The 18,221-nt window shown below is 37.9% G+C and overlaps 1 protein-coding gene across 22 annotated transcripts in view; it reads left to right on the top strand.

The window, feature by feature from the left end:
- The window catches only part of CDK12 (cyclin dependent kinase 12), a 79,452-nt gene that overhangs the window by 22,937 nt on the left and 38,294 nt on the right, over positions 1–18,221 (top strand). For all 22 annotated transcript variants that reach the window (XR_005364420.1, XR_005364418.1, XR_005364417.1 and 19 more), the window contains exons 6-10: positions 765–954; positions 8,927–8,983; positions 9,584–9,685; positions 16,522–16,599; positions 17,605–17,721. Coding sequence is in view for 2 of the 22 variants with exons in the window: in XM_038547434.1 (XP_038403362.1) it covers positions 765–954; positions 8,927–8,983; positions 9,584–9,685; positions 16,522–16,599; positions 17,605–17,721 (544 nt within the window). In the remaining 20 variants the exon portion in view is untranslated. The remainder of the gene's footprint in view (positions 1–764; positions 955–8,926; positions 8,984–9,583; positions 9,686–16,521; positions 16,600–17,604; positions 17,722–18,221) is intronic.

The following is an 18,221-nucleotide window of genomic DNA, read 5'->3' as shown; positions in this document are numbered from 1 at the left end:
TTAGCTAAATCTAAGGTACTCCATTATGCAATGGCCCTTAACTTTGGGGTGTTAGGGACTTCTTTAAACATCTTATGGATCTATGCTTTAAAAAAATAAGTTCAAAATGTTGCGTATTGTGTGTTTAAAATGTTACATTGCCATTTCAGGGAGTTCAAGGAATCCTTGAAGCATACTCTCTAAATTAAGAATCCTTGCCTTTATGTTGATAGGAGACAGAATTCTAGACTGGAGAGAGAATTGTCTAACATAGGTCTAGTATTGCTTATGTTACAATATTTGCTTTTGTCATACACCTTGTCGAGGTGGAAAGATAGCATGGATTTCAAGCCTTTCACAATTCTCTTAGCATAGTTACGTTTTATCTACTTCTAAATCTAGGGAGTTTCTTTAGATGGTTCACCTTTCTTTCAATTCTTAAATACTATGAATTTCACCAATAATTTATACTAATTTGCCAACTGACTTAGATTGTAAAAGAATAGTAATACAACTTGATCAGAGCAGTTGTTCTCCTTAAGAAGTAAATAGTCCAAAGAGCATTGGGTTAAGAGTGAGAAGATTAATTAAAATAGTTCTGTTATTTATTATTAGAAAGGGCAAGTTCTTCAAGTACTCTGAGTTTTAGCTTCCTCGTCTATAAAATTAAGCAGTTGTTTAAGAAAGCCTTATGGCCCACTTCAAAATTACATTAAAATCTGAGGCATGATCATTTCAGCATCCTTTTCCTCTTGTTTTTAATTTTTTCTTTCATTTTTATATAGGTGCCTTTTACCTTGTATTTGAATATATGGACCATGACTTAATGGGACTGCTAGAATCTGGTTTGGTGCACTTTTCTGAGGACCATATCAAGTCGTTCATGAAACAGCTAATGGAAGGATTGGATTACTGTCACAAAAAGAATTTCCTGCATCGGGATATTAAGTGTTCTAACATTTTGCTGAACAACAGGTAACATAGTAACCAAATGAGGTTAAGCATTTTCTTTCTCTCTTCTGACCCAGTTAGTTTCAGCTATTTAATTGACGTTACAGGTAGACCCAATGATGCAGTTTTTTGTATTTACATATATCTGATATTTGTCCTGTGGGAACAGCTTATGATGGGGTACTCTGATGCACAGATTCTTCAGTCTCTGTGTTGGTAAGGAATTAACAGAGGTAGAATTGTAAAGGTATTTTATTTTATTTTATTTTTTATTTTTTAATTTATTTTTCTAAGATTTTATTTATTCACGAGAGACACAGAGGCAGAGGGAGAAGCAGGCTCCAGGTAGGGAGCCCAATGTAGGACTTGATCCTGGGACTCTAGGATCACACCCTGAGACAAAGGCAGAAGCTCAATCACTGAGCCACCCAGGTGTCCCTGTAAAGATTTTTTAACTGCAAACATTTTAGGGAATCACATCCCACAGGAATATTCATAGAGTTTTTTGCCATAGTTGGTAAATATTATTGTGGTCCTTGATAAATTAAAACACACATTGAATTCTAAGTGAAATTCTCACTTGTTTCGTGGGGAGAAACATGCCTGCTCTTACAGCTGCTCTTGAGAATTTGATAAAGTTATCAAATTTCAGAGTAAACACAGGTGTAGCTGGTGGTTGACCTTTCTGCCAAGCATTTACTCCCTGTTTTTTTTTTTTTTTTTTTTTTTTTTTCTCCCTGGTTTTGATAGTGTAAACAGACGAGTTTGGTGATGAGCAGTGTTAAATCTTCAGAAGTTTTTAACTACTTTCTTCTTCTCTGGCTGTTTACCTAAACTACATTGGTGATATCAAGTGTATTATGTACACTAGTCTTTGGTAAATAGCCCTACCTGTTGAGGAATAAAAAGAAAGTCTTATGCGATTAAAGTCCTACCAGTATTTGGTTCTTTAGGTAACTAGGCTGTTTATAGCCGTCTTTGTCTGATTCACCCATTGTTTTGTACATTTCTGTTCAGTTAATTTAACAAATACTATCTAGATAGAGCTATAGAATGATTATGACATTTTTCCGTCTTTGTTTTTTTTTTTTTTTTTTAATTTTTATTTATTTATGATAGTCACAGAGAGAGAGAGAGAGGCAGAGACATAGGCAGAGGGAGAAGCAGGCTCCAAGCACCGGGAGCCTGATGTGGGATTTGATCCCGGGTCTCCAGGATCGCGCCCTGGGCCAAAGGCAGGCGCCAAACCGCTGCGCCACCCAGGGATCCCATTTTTCCGTCTTTGTAGAGTGAGGTAGCCAGCCATCCAGAGTTGCCCAGGGACTATCCTGGTTTTATTTATTTTAAGTGGCTTTTGTGTGTGTGTGTGTGCTTTGTTTTGTTTTGTGTTTTGAGGAAGAGCAAGCAGGGAGGGGAAGGGGCAGAGAGAGACTCCATGCCCAGCGCTGAGCCCAATACAGGGCTCAATCTCACACACTGAGATCATGACCCAAGCTGAAATCAAGAGTTAGACACTTAGTTAATTGAGTAGCCACCCAGGTGCCCCCAAAGATTTTTTATTTTATTTTATTTTGTTTTGTTTTGTTTTGTTTTAATTTTAATTTATTTTATTTTATTTTATTTTTTTAAAGATTTTATTTATTTATTCATGAGAGACACAGAGAGCAAGAGGCAGAGACACAGGCAGAGGGAGAAGCAGGCTCCATGCAGGGAGCCCGACGTGAGCCTCAATCCCGGGTCTCCAGGATCATGCCCTGGGCCAAAGGCAGGCGCTAAACCGCTGAGCCACCCAGGGATCCCCAGATTTTTTATTTTAACTAATCTCTACAACCATTGTGAGGCTCAAACCCAAGAGTTGGCATGCTCTACCAACTGAGCCAACCAGGAAGGTGTCCTTGTCCTGGTTTTAGCACTGAAAGTCCCACATGGGATAGTTGGTCACTAGAAAGCTGAGTTTAATAGGGCAAACAAACAAATCACTCAACCCAGTAAATATTTATTAAACACTAGCCCCGACACCACTTTTTAAGTATTCTGTACCCCCATCGTGGGGCCCAAACTCACAACCCTAAGATTGACAGTTGCATGCTCTATCCACTGAGCCAGTAAGTGCCCCTAAGCTCCCCCTGGCCTCCTGCCTTTCTTCCCTTCCCCCCCCTTGAATCTGGGAGCATCTGAGAAGATGCAGTTTTGATGAATGGATAAGAATTTATCAGAAAGACTGACAACAGAGGGTTAAATTTCTAAGCAAAAGAAATTACTGGGCAAAAGCACATAAATATACAAATTAACATGTTATATTGGGGAAAATGTAAACAGGTCAGTATTAGCTGGGCAAGAAGAATGAAGCATAAAATGATGAGACTGGGCAGCCAATTTAAGGATCTTGTATATCTTGCTAAGGAGCTTACACTATCTATTGATGATAGCCATTGAATGGCGCTAATTTGATTAATTTTTTGTTTTTAAATTATATAGTTGGGGCACCTGGATGACTCAGTTGGTTCAATGTCCAACTTTTGATTTCAACTCATTTCATGATCTCAGGGTCATGAGATTGAGCCCTGCATCTGGCTCTGTGCTCCGTGTGGAGTCAGCTTGAGATTCTCTCTCCCTCTGCACCCCACCCCCCACCCCACTCTCAACAAAAATAAAAAAATAAAAAATAATTTATACAGTTAATTTGGTAATATTTTAAGTTACACAGTTAATGCATTTTAAATTATAAGATGTATCTAATTATATGTATTTTATACTTAAATAGTTGTGTTGAGACAGGACATTATGTTAAAAGTTATTCTTGTCACTGTTTAAAGATTATTCTTGTCGCTGTCTCTGTTATCCACAATTTTTGTTAAAGCTGGGCTTGGTTAATCTACATCCATAGTAATAATGCTTCAAGAACTTAATAATGGCTATCTGCTTAAAGGTTTCTGGACTAGAGCATATACTTTCTTTGGATCATTTTGCTTCCCCAAGGAGGATGTCTCAGACCAGGGAATAACTGCAATCCTACTTGGTGTCCTTTTTGGCGGGTCAGGCCACTCCCTGTCTCTGACTTCCCATATTCAGGAAGCTGATGAGGTTCTAGACTAAACTGAACTTCCTCCTCAGGTTGCTAAGCAGGATTCAGGAGTCTTATGATCTAATCTGATCCATCCAGCCACTGCTCTTGCCTATTTAGCTCTGTCTACACAGAGAATACTGGGTGAGATGGCCTGGAGAAATGGTAAGGATACCTCAGCTGGACAAGGAAGCAAAAGCAGTTGAGTAGAGAGGGAGGAGAGCAGGGCTGGGCTCCCTGATATTCATTATATCTTCATTACATAAATATAAATGAGACCAAGTCATTTTAGATGGTGGAGAGACACAATTAGTCTTCTCTTTTAGAAAAATCACTAAATGTCACTCTAATAGGTTGTAGACTAGAGGCAGGGAAACCTATTACTACCATAAGAAATTGCCAGTGCTTAAACTAACCAAGGCATTACTAGTAGAGATGGACAGGATCAACTTGTGAATCAGTAGACTTTGGTGAGTGAATGAATGGTAGAGAATGAATGAAAGTACTTTCAGATAACTCACAGATTTCCTTGTTTGTTTGTTTTTTTGTTTTGTTTTTAAGATTTCATTTATTCATGAGAGACACAGAGAGAGGCAGAGACATAGGCAGAAGGAGGAAAAGCAGGCTCCATGCAGGAGCCTGATGTGGGACTTGATCCCGGAACTCCAGGATCATTTCCTGAGCTGAAGGCAGACGCTCAACCGCTGAGCCACCCAGGCGTCCCTCACAGATTTCCTACTTAAAAACTAACTAGCAGGCAGCCCCGGTGGCGCAGCAGTTTGGCGCCGCCTGCAGCCTGGGGTGTGATCCTGGAGACCAGGGATCAAGTCCCACATTGGGCTCCCTGCATGGAGCCTGCTTCTCCCTCTGCCTGTGTCTCTGCCTCTCTCTCTCTCTGTCTATGAATAAATAAATGAAATCTTAAAAAAAAAATTATAAAAAAAAACTAGCTGGGTAACATAATGGTCAATATAGGTAATATAAAAGGAAAAGCAGGATAGGCAAGTGAAGAATAAATCCCTTTTGGGTATGGCTATTGCATATCCAAGGTAGTGATATTTAATAGGCATATGGTCACATTGAAGTTCCAAACTAGCAGTATAGTTTAGGAGTTACCAAGCAGAGAAAAGGTGTCAGAAGATGGAACTCAAGGGAATGGTCAGAAAGATACAGAGAAAATAGGAAAATATCATGACTCCAAAATAGGCGGATTTAGGGGTACCTGCATGGCTCAGTCAGTTGAGTGTCTTAACTCTTGGTTTGGCTCAGGTCATGATCTCAGGCTCCCGAGATGGAAGCCAGCGTCTAGTTCTCCACTTCATTGCAGAGTCAGCTTGAGATTCTCACCCTCTCTGCCCCTCCCTCTGCTCACACTCCCTCTCTCTAAATGAAGAAATTATTTTTTTTTAAAGATTTTATTTATTTATTCATAACAGACACACAGAGAGAGGCAAAGACATAGGCAGGGAGAAGCAGGCTCTTCGAAGGGAGCCTGATCCAGGACTCGATCCTTGGACTGGGATCATGCCCTGAGCCAAAGGCAGACACTCAAATTGCTGAGCTACCCAGGCGTCCCTGAAGAAATAATATCTTAAAAAATAAAAAATAAAAAAGGTTTAAAAATGGTCATAGATGTCAGGTGATGCAGACAGATTATGAGATGTGAGAAGGAATCTGAAAATTAAAAGGTCAGCATTGACAGGGCATGACAAGTTGTTGGGTAGCACAGTTAATGGGAAGGTGGTGGTAGGTGTGTCTTTAATTTTTTTTTTTATTTAAGGACACAGAAGTTTGAGTATATTTAAAAACTAAGGGACAAGAAAATCAATAGGGAGAAGTTGAAGATTCAAAAAAGTATAAAATAATTTAAAGGACAGGCAGCCTGGGTGGCTCAGCGGTTTAGTGCTGCCTTCAGCCCAGGGCATGATCCTGGAGACCCAGGATCGAGTCCCATGTCCAGCTCCCTGCATGAAGCCTGCTTCTCCCTCTGCTGTGCCTGCCTTGTTCTTTCTCCGTCTCTCATGAATAAATAAATAAAATCTTAAAAAAAATATTTAAAAAACCAAAATAATTTAAAGGAGCAAGGTTCTAGAGGAGATGGAATCAAGGCCACAGGTGGTTGTGGCCACAATTATAAATATTGATTATCCTTGAACAAGAGAGATTGACACTCTTTTTCTGTAATTGAAAGAAGAAAGGAAGATTATAGGTGCAATTAAGGTTATATAGGTAAAAGGGTGTTAAGTAGCTTCCACCTGATGATTTTTTTTTTAACTTTTTTTTTTTTTTTTTTTTTTTTTTAATTTGAGAGAGAGAGGGAGACAGAGCACAAGTGGGGAAGAGAGGGAAAAAACAGCAGGGAGCCTGACATGGGGCTCGATTCCAGGACCCTGGGATCATAACCTGAGCCGAAGGCAGACACTTTACTGACTGAGCCACTCAGGCACCCCATGATTTCTTTTTTCAATGAAGAAGGTCATTTACTGAGAGGTGAGAGAGTGGATTAGAAAATTTGCTCAGTGCTTGGTGATGTTGAGGTCTGGCCTAATTTTCCATAACTGCGTATTTGTTGCCATTTTAACTTTCAGTCCTATGTGCCTTCATTCTTGGATCTTCACAAATTCTCAGAGTAAGGATGCTGAAAATTTGAGGATTGATTTATGTCTCATTATAGGGCTCAAGTCAGCTAGTCCTTTCCTTTTTCCTTTTCTTAGAATTAGTTTGTAAATTGAAGTTAAAAATGTAATGGGGCAAGTAGATAAGGTGCCCATAATCTTTACTAGGAATGATAAGGGTAGATTTAAAGTAAAATTTTGTTGCCAGTACTTACTTTGTTTTAATATTCTGTCCCATTGCTCATAGTTTGAGGAGCACCTCCTAGCATAGCCGCTTTTCTCTACTATCTCACTTTTCTGTCTGATCTCAGCTATCAGGTACGAGAGCTATCCCCAGTATCTTCAAAAAGAGTGAGTAGGCTTTTCATTCCCCAAGAAGTAATGAAAACGGTAAATGTAAATGAAATAGGCTACTTAAGAATTTAGATAAAAATGATTAATCTAAAATAGTTAATAGTTTAAAAAGTTTTCTGACATGTTATAGTTTATTAAAATATTACTTGACATCACCGTCAAGGATAGAATACTTAAAGAGTGAAACTTGGGTGTAATCCCTTTAAGGTAGTGGTTCTCACAAGTATGGTTCTCAGACCAACAGCATTGGCATAATCTATAGGCTTGTTAGAAATGCAACTTCAGAAGGATTCCTGGGTGGCTCAGTGGTTGAGTTTCTGCCTTTGGCTCATGGTGTGGTCCCGAGTTCAGGTATCGAGTCCCACATGGGGCTCCCTGAGAGGAGCCTACTTTTCCCTCAGTCTAATGTCTCTGCCTCTCTCTGTGTCTCTTATGAATAAATAAAATCTTAAAAGAGAAAATAAAATAAATGCAAGTTCAGGGATGCCTGGGTGGCTCAGTCAATTAAGGATCCCACTCTTAATATTAGCTCAGGTTTTGATCTCACAGTCATGAGTTCAGTCCCTGTCTTGGGCTCCATGTGGGACATGGAGCCTACTTAAAGAAAAGAAATGCAAGTTCATGATCCATGACCTACTAAATTTCATCTCTAGGAATGAGGCCCAAGAAACTTTTAGTAAACATTCCAAGTAATTCTTTTTCATATAAAGTTTGAGAACCCATCTAAGATCATGGTTGTATGTCTTTATGGTATAGGAAGTGAGGGCCATATGTTGGTAAAAGGGACCTCATTCATCTTAAAAATCGTGTGCTCAGTTCAAAGCCCTGTTCCCTGTTTGAAAAGTCTGCTATGCCATGGTATTGTTGTGGTTTACTTTTTATTATGAAAAATTAAGTTAAATTGTAAGAAAAATTTAGACACTAATGTAATTAATACATATGCAGTTAACATTTTACTATATATTTTTAATTTTTCTGCTTGAGTTATTTATTTATTTATTTTTTAGATTATTTATTTATTTATTCATTAGAGACACACAGAGAGAGGCAGAGGGAGAAGCAGGCTTCTCTCAGGAGCCCGATGTGGGACTTGATCCCAGAACTCTGGGATCATGCCCTGAGCTGAAGGCAGACATTCAACTGCTGAGCCACCCAGGCATCCCTGCTTGAGTTATTTTAAAGTAAATTACACAGGACGCCTGGGTGGCTCAGTAGGTTAAGCATCTGCCTTTGCCTCAGGTTATGATCCCAGGCTGGGATCGAGCTCCACATCAGGCTCCTTGCTCAAAGGGAGCCTTTTTCTGCAACTCTGCTTGTTGCTTTCCGTGCTTGTGTCCGTCCACTCTCTCCCTTTCCCTCTCTCTCTTTGCCAAATAAATAAGTAAATAAACTCTTTATTAAAAATGAATAAATTACTGACATCATTACGTTTAGCCGTAAATGCTCAAGATTATTACCTATTACCTTCTAACAATTCATACTTTTATATATATATATTTTTTACTTTTATATTTTTTCACTTGTGTTATAAGTCTTTTGTATAGCTAGTCTGTTCAAACCACTATTAAACAAAGTTTATGAACTGGATTTGATTTTTAGGCTTCTTAAATCTCTCTTAATCTAGAACAGTTTATTCCTTTTTTCCCCCAATAACAAGTATTTAATCTAGCAGGTTTTAGTGACTGTTGTTTGCCAAGAAATAATAAATATTTAGTTAAGGAGTCAAATCAAAAAACACCAAGAAAAAGAAAACCATAAGACTTTGTAAACCAAAGTAGTCAAAAGAGGCTTAATCTGGGAGAGTAACCATTAAGAACAGAACTAAGCATAGGTTAAAATTCGCATTTGTAATTCAGAGTTTTGTGATTTTGTTTAACTCGTAAATTCATGGATTGCTGTGTAGGTATAAATATGAAGCCACTGCTGTTATTTTTATAAAAATATTTTTTTGTTTGTTTTACAGTGGGCAAATCAAACTAGCAGATTTTGGACTTGCTCGGCTCTATAACTCTGAAGAGAGGTGAGGCATTCATCAAAATTACATGTGGGGGAAAAAGGAAAGAATTCTTTCTATTCTTGGATAATCTAGTATTCTATAAATTGTAATAATTTTCAGACTTTCCTAATTTTTTTTTGAGATTTTATTTATTTATTCATAAGAGACACAGAGAGAGAGAGAGAGGCAGAAACATAGGCAGAGGGAGAAGCAGGCTCCATGCAGGAAGCCCAATGTGGGACTCGATCCCAGAACCCTGGGGATCATGCCCCGACCAAAGGCAGATGCTTAACCCCTGAGCCACCCAGGTGTCCCAGAGTTTCCTAATTTTCTAAATGTGTTAATTCTATCTAAATTCTTGAATCAGCCTTAGACTGAGTTAAATCAACCCAGATTGGTATGCAAGTTATTTTTTCATCTCCTACTTCTGTCCAGTTTACTTTTGAACTGTTAGATTGCTATGTAGCTATTTTGACAATCCCATTTTCTTTCTTTCTTTTTTTTTTTTTTTGTTTTTTTGACAACCCCATTTTCAGTTGGCTACGATTTTTAATTTTACAAGGTTTTTTTTTTTTTTTTTGGATCAGAAGCCATTTATGTCATGGTTAATGTTTTACATTTCAGTCGCCCTTACACAAACAAAGTCATCACTCTGTGGTACCGACCTCCAGAACTTCTGCTTGGAGAGGAGCGTTACACACCAGCCATTGACGTTTGGAGCTGTGGGTAAGCCTCTCTGAGCTTTTTCTTTTGATTGTAATTCACATGTTAAACATGTATCTGTTTTCTCTCTGCATGGCTTTTTGTAGCTTTTCTTTAGGTTCAAAAGAATGGGGATAAATGTTTAGCCAGAATTCAAAGAAATCTGTTGAATATCTCCTAATATCAGAGACATACTTTTTTAAAAAAACATTTCCTTGAATGCCTTTTTTCTTTTAACTTTTTTTTTAAAATTTAACTTAGTTTGAATTGGGATCCAAATACATTCAAATAGGGTACATAGATTACAATTGATTATCTCAAGTCCTTTTTTTTTTAAGATATTTATTCATTTATTTATTTATTTGAGAGTGGAGGGTGAAAGAGCATGAGGACAGGGGAGGAGCAGAGAGAGAAGGAGAAGCAGACTCCCCACTAAGCAGGGAGCCCAATGTGGAGCTTGATCCCAGGACCCCAAAATCACAACCCGAGCCAAAGGCAGGCACTTAGCAACTGAGCCACCCAGGTACCCCTTAAGTCTTATAATTATAGCTTCTCCCTCCGTCTTTCTTGGGTTCCTCTCCCCACCTTATAATTTCCTTAGAAGAAACTGGATCATTTGTCATATAGTTTCCTCAGTCTGAATTTTGCTGATTGCATCCTCACTGTGTTTTTTGTTGTTTTTCAATGTTTTAGCATGGTTCTCTATCCCTTTTATTTCCTATAAGTTGTAGGTGAATTCAAGTGTGATTTCCAATCGCCTACTGAGCCCGAAACTACTTTACAGGTGGTTTTGAGTACTTCTGGAAGATTATTGCCAATGATACATCAAGTTTGGGGGTTTGAGACAGTGGGACTGCCCAGAGTATAGCCAATAACCGGATACATCATCTGTAGGGAATTTAAAAGGAGTAAAATAGTATCTTATAATCTGCCTTTTAATAAAGGCATTATACAGGCGATTCTAAACAATGTTTGATAAAATATTCATCCCTAACAGAGCAGATTTACACACATACACACACCCCACTTTACATAATATATAATTATCAATATTTGAAATGTTATTAGCCGTATTAATGATCTACCTTCATCAATCCATTTGTGGTGGCTTTGTGATGATGATGATATATTATTCCTTCCTGGATAAAGATAACATCTATTTTACTAACCTTACATACAAGTCATAGGAAAAAAGCAGAGAGCTTTAATTCTTTCATTTTATTTACCAGTTTTGAAGATAATGAGGTTTCCTAGTATCCTTCAAAGGTGACTAAAGAGAGGGTTTGGGGTTTTTGTTTTGTTTTATTTTGCTTTGTTTTTTAGTTTCATTATGAACTTGTAGATTTAAACTTTTTTTTTTTTTAACATCCATCTATTTAGAGAGAGAGAGAGAGTGTGTGTGTGTGTGTGTGCAGTGGGGGGTGGGGCAGAGGGAGAGGGAGAGAGAATCCCAAACAGACTCCCCACTGAGTGTGGAGCTTTATGTAGGGCTCAGTCTCACAATTCTGGGACCATAATCTGCCAGAATCAAGAGTCAGGTACTCAGCTGACTGAGCCACCCAAGTGCCCCAACATTTTTGATGTGTTTTAATCTGTTATGGTTATCATCTTATTCCTATTCACATTTTCCTGGTCTTAGGTCATTAGGAGTCTAGTGGGTCCTTCTGACACAACCATAGTATTTGATAGCCTTCCTTGTTTTCTGGTTCCAAGCTCATCCTATTTTACTTCCTGTGCCAGACCTGGAATCAGTCACTCTCTAAAGAGTGTTAGTTTTTTTTTAGTGGAAAATTATATTTAGAGATCACAATTTGTGTTAGGAATATAGACATTTTGGGGGCGCCTGGGTAGCTCAGTGAGTTAAGCATCTGGCTCTTGATATCTGCCCAGGTCATGATCTCAAGGTTGTGAGATTGAGCCCTACAGCGGACTCCACATTCAGCGTGGGAGTCTGGAGATTCTCTCTCTCTGTCTCTCCCTCTGCCCCTCCCTGCACTTGCACTAGAGCACGTGCTTTCTATCTCTCTCTCTCTCTCTTTCCCTCAAATAAATAAAATGTTTATTTTCAAATTTTTTTTAAATTTAAAAAAATTTTTAAGATTTAAAAAAATTTTTAGACATATTTTATTTTTTAAGATTTTATTTATTTATTTATTTATTTATTTATTTATTTATTTATTTATTTATTTATTTGAGAAAGAGAGCACAAGCGAAGGGAGAAGGAGATGCAGACTCCTACTGAGTAGAAAGCCTGATGCAGGGCTTGATCCCAGGACCCTGAGATCATGACCTGAGCCAAAGGCAGACACTTAACCAACTGAGCCACCCAGCTGCCCCAGAAATAGATGTTTCAAATGGACCATGTTGTTTCTGATAGTGTATGATTTATGCATATGCACTCTGTCCTTGACCTGCATGCTTAAGAGTTCTGACATTTATTTATAAGTGGAGCATATCCTCCCCCCACCCCCCATTTTCTCCTATATTAATGTCAGTCTTTAAAAGGAGCACTGCAGGGGTTTTATTTCAAAATTCAAAAGGGTGATAGAGAAAGAGCATAATTTCTCTCCCAACTCAAATAAAGCTTTAGTTAAATTTTACTGACTCAAGCTGGGTGTGTTTGTGTTCTGGACTATTTGTTTTATCAGTATTAGCATTTAAATTGTCACAACTAGGCTCTAAAGTTAACGCCCCATTAAGATACACAGGGAAAGTTCATAGCTCTGTTGGTACTATTATTTCAATGTGTGCACCTGCCACCTCAGTGTAGTAGCAAAAGTGTTACATAATAATGTCTTCCCCACCAAAGAACTAGAAACTGAAATAAAAGAAAACACCAAAACATATCTTGGAAATTAAAATTATAGAAGATTAGACTTTAATTAAAGCCTAGTAACTTCATTGAAGTGAGATTTTGCTAGATGTTTGATGTGAGCTTACTATTTTGGTGATCCACAGAAGTCTCTCTGAAGGAGAAACTTGTAAGACGAGTACAACGAATTACACCCATATTCTGAAGCCTCACCTGGGTTAGATGTGACAACACTATTTGGAATTTGATTTAGTGGTTAATGTTGGAAACAGTTAAATTTTACTTCTAATTTTTTTAATTTTAAAGACTTACTTATTTTAGAGAGAGAGAGTAGAAGAAGGGGCATAAGGAGAGAAACTCAAGCAGACTCCATGGTGAGTATGGAGTCTTAATCCCACTATCCTGAGATCATGACCTCAGCCAAAATCCAGAGTCAGGCACATAACCAACTGAGCCACCAGGTACCCCTACTCAAAAAAGTTTGAGTGCATAGGAAGTAAGAATTTGTCATTTGAGGTTAACAAATGCTAATAACCTTGAAAACGAGATTTATTTTGCTTTCAAATTTAGTCAAGCTAAAGAATTTCAAAGCAAAACTGTACATACTGCTTTTGTGTGTATTTGAAAACCTAATTTCAAAGCACAGACTGGAGAAGAGATTCTTTGTCCATTTTCTTTTTCCACATTTTAAAAAATGAGATATTTTAGGAATACAAAAACGTATATTCATGTAGTCTTTTTCATTTGTTTTAAATTTATATTGATATGAGGGGATAGGTTAAGTAGGTGAAGGAAATTAAGGAGTGCATTTATTTTGATAAGCACTGGGTGATATTTGGAACTGTTGAATTACTATTTGTTCACCTGAAACTACTGTAACACTGTATGTTTACTAACTGGAATTAAAATGAAAACTAAGTAGGTTGATTTTGATGTAATTTCAAATTGCAGAAAAGTTCCTAGAAAACTACAAAGAATTTTAGTATATAGCCTTTATCCAGATTTACTAAAATTTTTTTAACCTTTTGAGGTATATAATAACTGCATTTGTTCAAAATATACAATTTAAGTTTTGGCATACCGTATACACCAGTGAAACCATCACCACAACCAAGATAATGATAACTTCCAAAAGTTTCCATGTGTTCCTTTGTTATCTCTCCTGCCCACACTATCCCATCCCTAGCAACAACTGTTGTGCTTTCTTTCTTTTTTATTTTTTAAGATTTTATTTATTGGGCAACCCAGGTGGCTCAGCGGTTTGGTGCCGCCTTCAGCCCAGGGCCTATCCTGGAGACCCAGGATCGAGTCCCACATCAGGCTCCCTGCATGGAACCTGCTTCTCCCTCTGCCTGTGTCTCTGCCTCTCTCTCTCTCTCTCTCTCTCTCTCTCTCTCTCTCTTTCTCTCTCTCTCTCTCTCTGTCTCTCATTAATAAATAAATAAAATCTTAAAAAAAAAAAGATTTTATTTATTCATGAAAGACACAGAGAGAGAGGCAGAGACATAAGTAGAGGGAGGACATGGTGCCCGATGTGGGACTCCATCCCAGACCCTGAGATCACAGCCTGAGCCGAAGGCAGACCCTCAACTGTTGAGTCAAGCAGGCATCCCTACTCTTGTGCTTTCTATCACTCTAGATTGATTTCCATTTCTAAAATTTTATGTAGATGGAATCATGCAGTATATGTTCTTTTTCCCTCTTGCATTTTTTACTCAGATATTTTGAGATTTATTCACGCTAGATTCACTAATTGTTAGCATCTTGCCACATTTGCTTTTATATTCATGTGTGTATGTGTGTGTATATGTATCCTACAACATAAAATCTATACATAGAATAAAATGCATGTGTGTGTATGCACACATTTTTTTTCTAGAACTATTTTAAAATAGTTGTATATCATGCTCTTTCCCCTCTTAATATTTAATGTATATTTTTATTTTAAGATTCTATTTATTTTTTTTTTAGAGAGAGCACAAGTATGGGGAGAGGGGCCAGAGAGAGAGGGAGAAGCAGACTCCCTGCAGAGTAGAGAGCCTGTTGTGGGGCTTGACCCCAGGACCCTGGGATCATGACCTGACCCAAAGGTACCCGCTTAACCAACTGAGCCACCCAGGCACCCCTTAATGTACATTTCTTAAGAACAAAGATACTCTTGGGATGCCTGGGTGGCTCAGCGGTTGAGAGTCTGCCTTCAGCTCAGGTGTGATCCCAGGATCCAGGATCGAGTCCCACATTGGGCTTCTTGCAGGGAGCCTGCTTCTCCCTCTGCTTGTGTCTCTGCCTCTCTCTCTCATGAATAAATAAATAAAAACTTAAAGAAAAAAAGAACAAAGATACTTTCATATATAATTATAGTACCATCATCAAATTCAGGAAATTTAAAAAAATAAATAAATAAATAAATAAAAATAAAAAAAATAATAAAATAAAAAAAATTAAAAAAAATTAAAAAAAAATTCAGGAAATTTAACATTGATACACTATCTTTTAAATAGGTTAGCTTACATTCCATTTTCTTAGTTTTTCAATACCCTGATGATGTCCTGGAAACAATACTTCACCTAATAGAAGATTCAATCTAGTATCATGTACTACATTTAGTTCTCATTTTTTTTTGTTTTGTTTTTTTTGAGGTTTATTTATTTATCTTAGAGAGAGTGTGCATGAGTGGGAGAGGGAGAGAGAGTCTCAAGTAGACCCTATGCTAAGCAAGCAGAGCCCAATGGAGGCCCAATCCCAGGACCCCAAGATCATGACCTGAGCTGAAACCCAAGAGTCTGATGTTTAACTGTGCTGCCCAGGTGCCCCTAGTTCTCATTCTTTACTCTGGAACAGTCCTTAACCTTTGTCTTTCATGACATTTACATTTTTGAAGGACAGACCAGCTATTGTATAGATTCAGGTTATGAAGTTTTAGGTGGAATATTCCATAAGTGTTTATGGTACAGCATTTATATTTACATGAACCCGGTTTCCCTCTTATTGATGATGTTAATTTTGGACACTTAGGTATAGGTGTTGTCTTTTTCCTCACTAAATAGTTACTAGTTTTCCTTTTGTAATTAAGTAATTTGTGGAGACATGTTTGGGGACTTTGTAAGTATATCAGTATTATTTTGGAAGGTATTTTCAAAATGAAAAAGGAGGGATCCCTGGGTGGCTCAGTGGTTTAGCTCCTGCCTTTGGCCTGGGGTGTGATCCTGGGGTCCCGGGATGGAGTCCCGCGTTGGGCTCCCTGCATGGAGCCTGCTTCTCCCTCTGCCTGTGTCTCTGCCTCTGTCTCTCTCCATGTCTCTCATGAATAAATAAATTAATAAAATCTTTTTTTAAAAAATGGGAAAGGTGTTTAAACATAAGGTATTTGAGGGGATCCCTGGGTGGCTCGGCGGTTTAGCGCCTGCCTTTGGCCCAGGGTCTGCTCCTGGAGTCCCAGGATCAAGTCCCACATCGGGCTCCTTGTGTGGATCCTGCTTCTCCCTCTGCCTGTGTCTCTGCCTCTCTCTCTGTGTCTCTCATGAATAAATAAAATCTTAAAAATGAATAAATTAAATAAATAAATAAACATAAGGTATTTGAAAGTCCTGTTGAAACTGATGTCTGATGACAGTAAACATTTCTTAACAAATACAGTGCTAAGAGGGCTGTAGTATATTGTGTATTCTACAGAGCAAATAAATAGAAAAGCTAATCGCTTTACAGGAGCTGCTGAGCATCCTTATAAAATTGAAGTATAGGTTTTTAGTCTTCCTTAATTTATAATGGAATTGATGGAAAAGGACTCTGACTCATTTTTTCTGCTTATAGACTTTATAGGTGGCAAAAGTTTGATCTCCTGTCAAATCTAAACTCTATGCTGTCCATCTCACTGAAGAAATAGTTTCTTTTACAAAACTCAGACACTTAAAAAGTAAAACAAAAAACAACCAAAAAAATCCCACAAACCTCAGACACTGCAGTTTGGGGCTTATATACAAAAGTTTATTGAGACACAGGTTAGGCTCCAGGGATTTCTCTCCTGACCTCTTAATTTTACTCTTTGTAGATGCATCCTCGGGGAACTGTTCACAAAGAAGCCTATATTCCAAGCCAATCTGGAACTAGCTCAACTAGAACTGATCAGGTACAGTTATGCATGCACTCTGAGTGCCCAGGTGTAATAGGTGATCTCATCTTCTGATTTCTAATACTTTTCAGTAATTCTACTAAATGAGTTTATACTCTTCAGGTCCAAGTAAGTGTCTCAGTCAGATTTACCACATACTTTGCCACGGGCTCTATATGTAAAGAAGTTGTAGTCCCCTTTTTTAGGTCTTACTAAAGGTCTTACTTTTTAGGTCCCCCCCCCCCCTTTTAGACTTTTGAAATCTTTGCATTTTTTAAATTGGTTCTTCATATAAAAAGCATGCCATTTTCAGTATGGCTGTTTCATTCCTCGGTTAGATTAAGATCAAATTTATTCAGCAAACATTTATTGAACCTGTTCTAAAATTCCTTTCTTTGTTACTTTAGGATTCAGAGATATGTAAGATAGGTCCTTGTCTTCAGAGAGCTCAGTTTAGTAAGTGATACAGCATGTAAACAGATAATTATAAAATAGAACCTATATTAGAGGATCTGGGGAAGGCATGGGGTTGGGATAGAATTTGGGTTTTTTTATCAATAAGAATAAAGGAAAGAATCCAACAGGCTAATGTAGGCTTTTTTAAAGGTGGCGTATAATTCATCATTTGTTATGCATTAACTTCAGTTTTCCAACAAAATTTCTTAGGCTCCCCTCTGCCCATTCTCCCTATAAGAACATTATAGGACCAGCTTATCATTGAATAGAAGAAAATTGATAATGAAAACTTTTATGGAAGTTTTAAAACATGTTTTACAAAACCAAATGTATAGATCATTTTGGACTCTTTTGCCAGTATTTTCTCTTTACTGTCTTGTGACCAGTTAGTTCTGTCCTATTCCTTCTGCCCTTAAAGCAGTGAGGTCAGGTTTTACCTTTTTGCATGCCATGTAATTTAATAGCTAAGATTCCCCAGAAGTCAGGGAGTAATAATTTCTGCTTCTATAATCTTCACAATTCACAATGCTGACTCACTTCTTGTTCTGGCTTTTTGCTTGTTTTCAGTCGACTCTGTGGTAGCCCTTGTCCAGCTGTGTGGCCTGATGTTATCAAGCTGCCCTACTTCAATACCATGAAACCGAAGAAGCAATATAGAAGGCGTCTACGAGAAGAATTCTCTTTGTGAGTTTGGCAGAAATGTGCATCTGGTTTCTGTTTTTAGGGGGTGTTTAGACTTGACTTTTGGCCTAGAGAGTTTGTGTTATCCCAACTTATTATAGCAGCACAGCACAGGAAAACATTTTTTCTTTGAACATATGTGAATTTTATCATAGTGCTGTTGTAATTTTCTCTTAAGGCTTTTTTTTTTTTTTTTAATTTAATTAATAACCACACCCAATATGGGGCTGGTACTCACGACACTGAGATCAAGAGTTGCACGCTCTTCTGACTGAGCCAGCCAGGCTGGCTTTAGATGATAGAAAATCATTTTATTATGCACAATATGTAAATATTCTCCTAGTCCTTTTGATCTTCCCATGATAGAATGGAACTGCTGGCTTCCTGTTTTCTACCTGTATTCTAGCATTGCATAAATCCCGTTTGATAGCAAATCTGTTTGCTTGTTTAGCCAGCTTCTAGCTCCCTTTCCACAGTTTTACATGGAGCTGGAAATTCAGAGA

This window comes from Canis lupus, chromosome 9, assembly GCF_011100685.1.
Source record: "Canis lupus familiaris isolate Mischka breed German Shepherd chromosome 9, alternate assembly UU_Cfam_GSD_1.0, whole genome shotgun sequence".
NCBI classification, from domain to species: domain Eukaryota; kingdom Metazoa; phylum Chordata; class Mammalia; order Carnivora; family Canidae; genus Canis; species Canis lupus.
The sequence above is the reverse complement of the archived record's forward strand: the minus strand, read 5'-3'. Positions and strand labels throughout refer to the sequence as shown.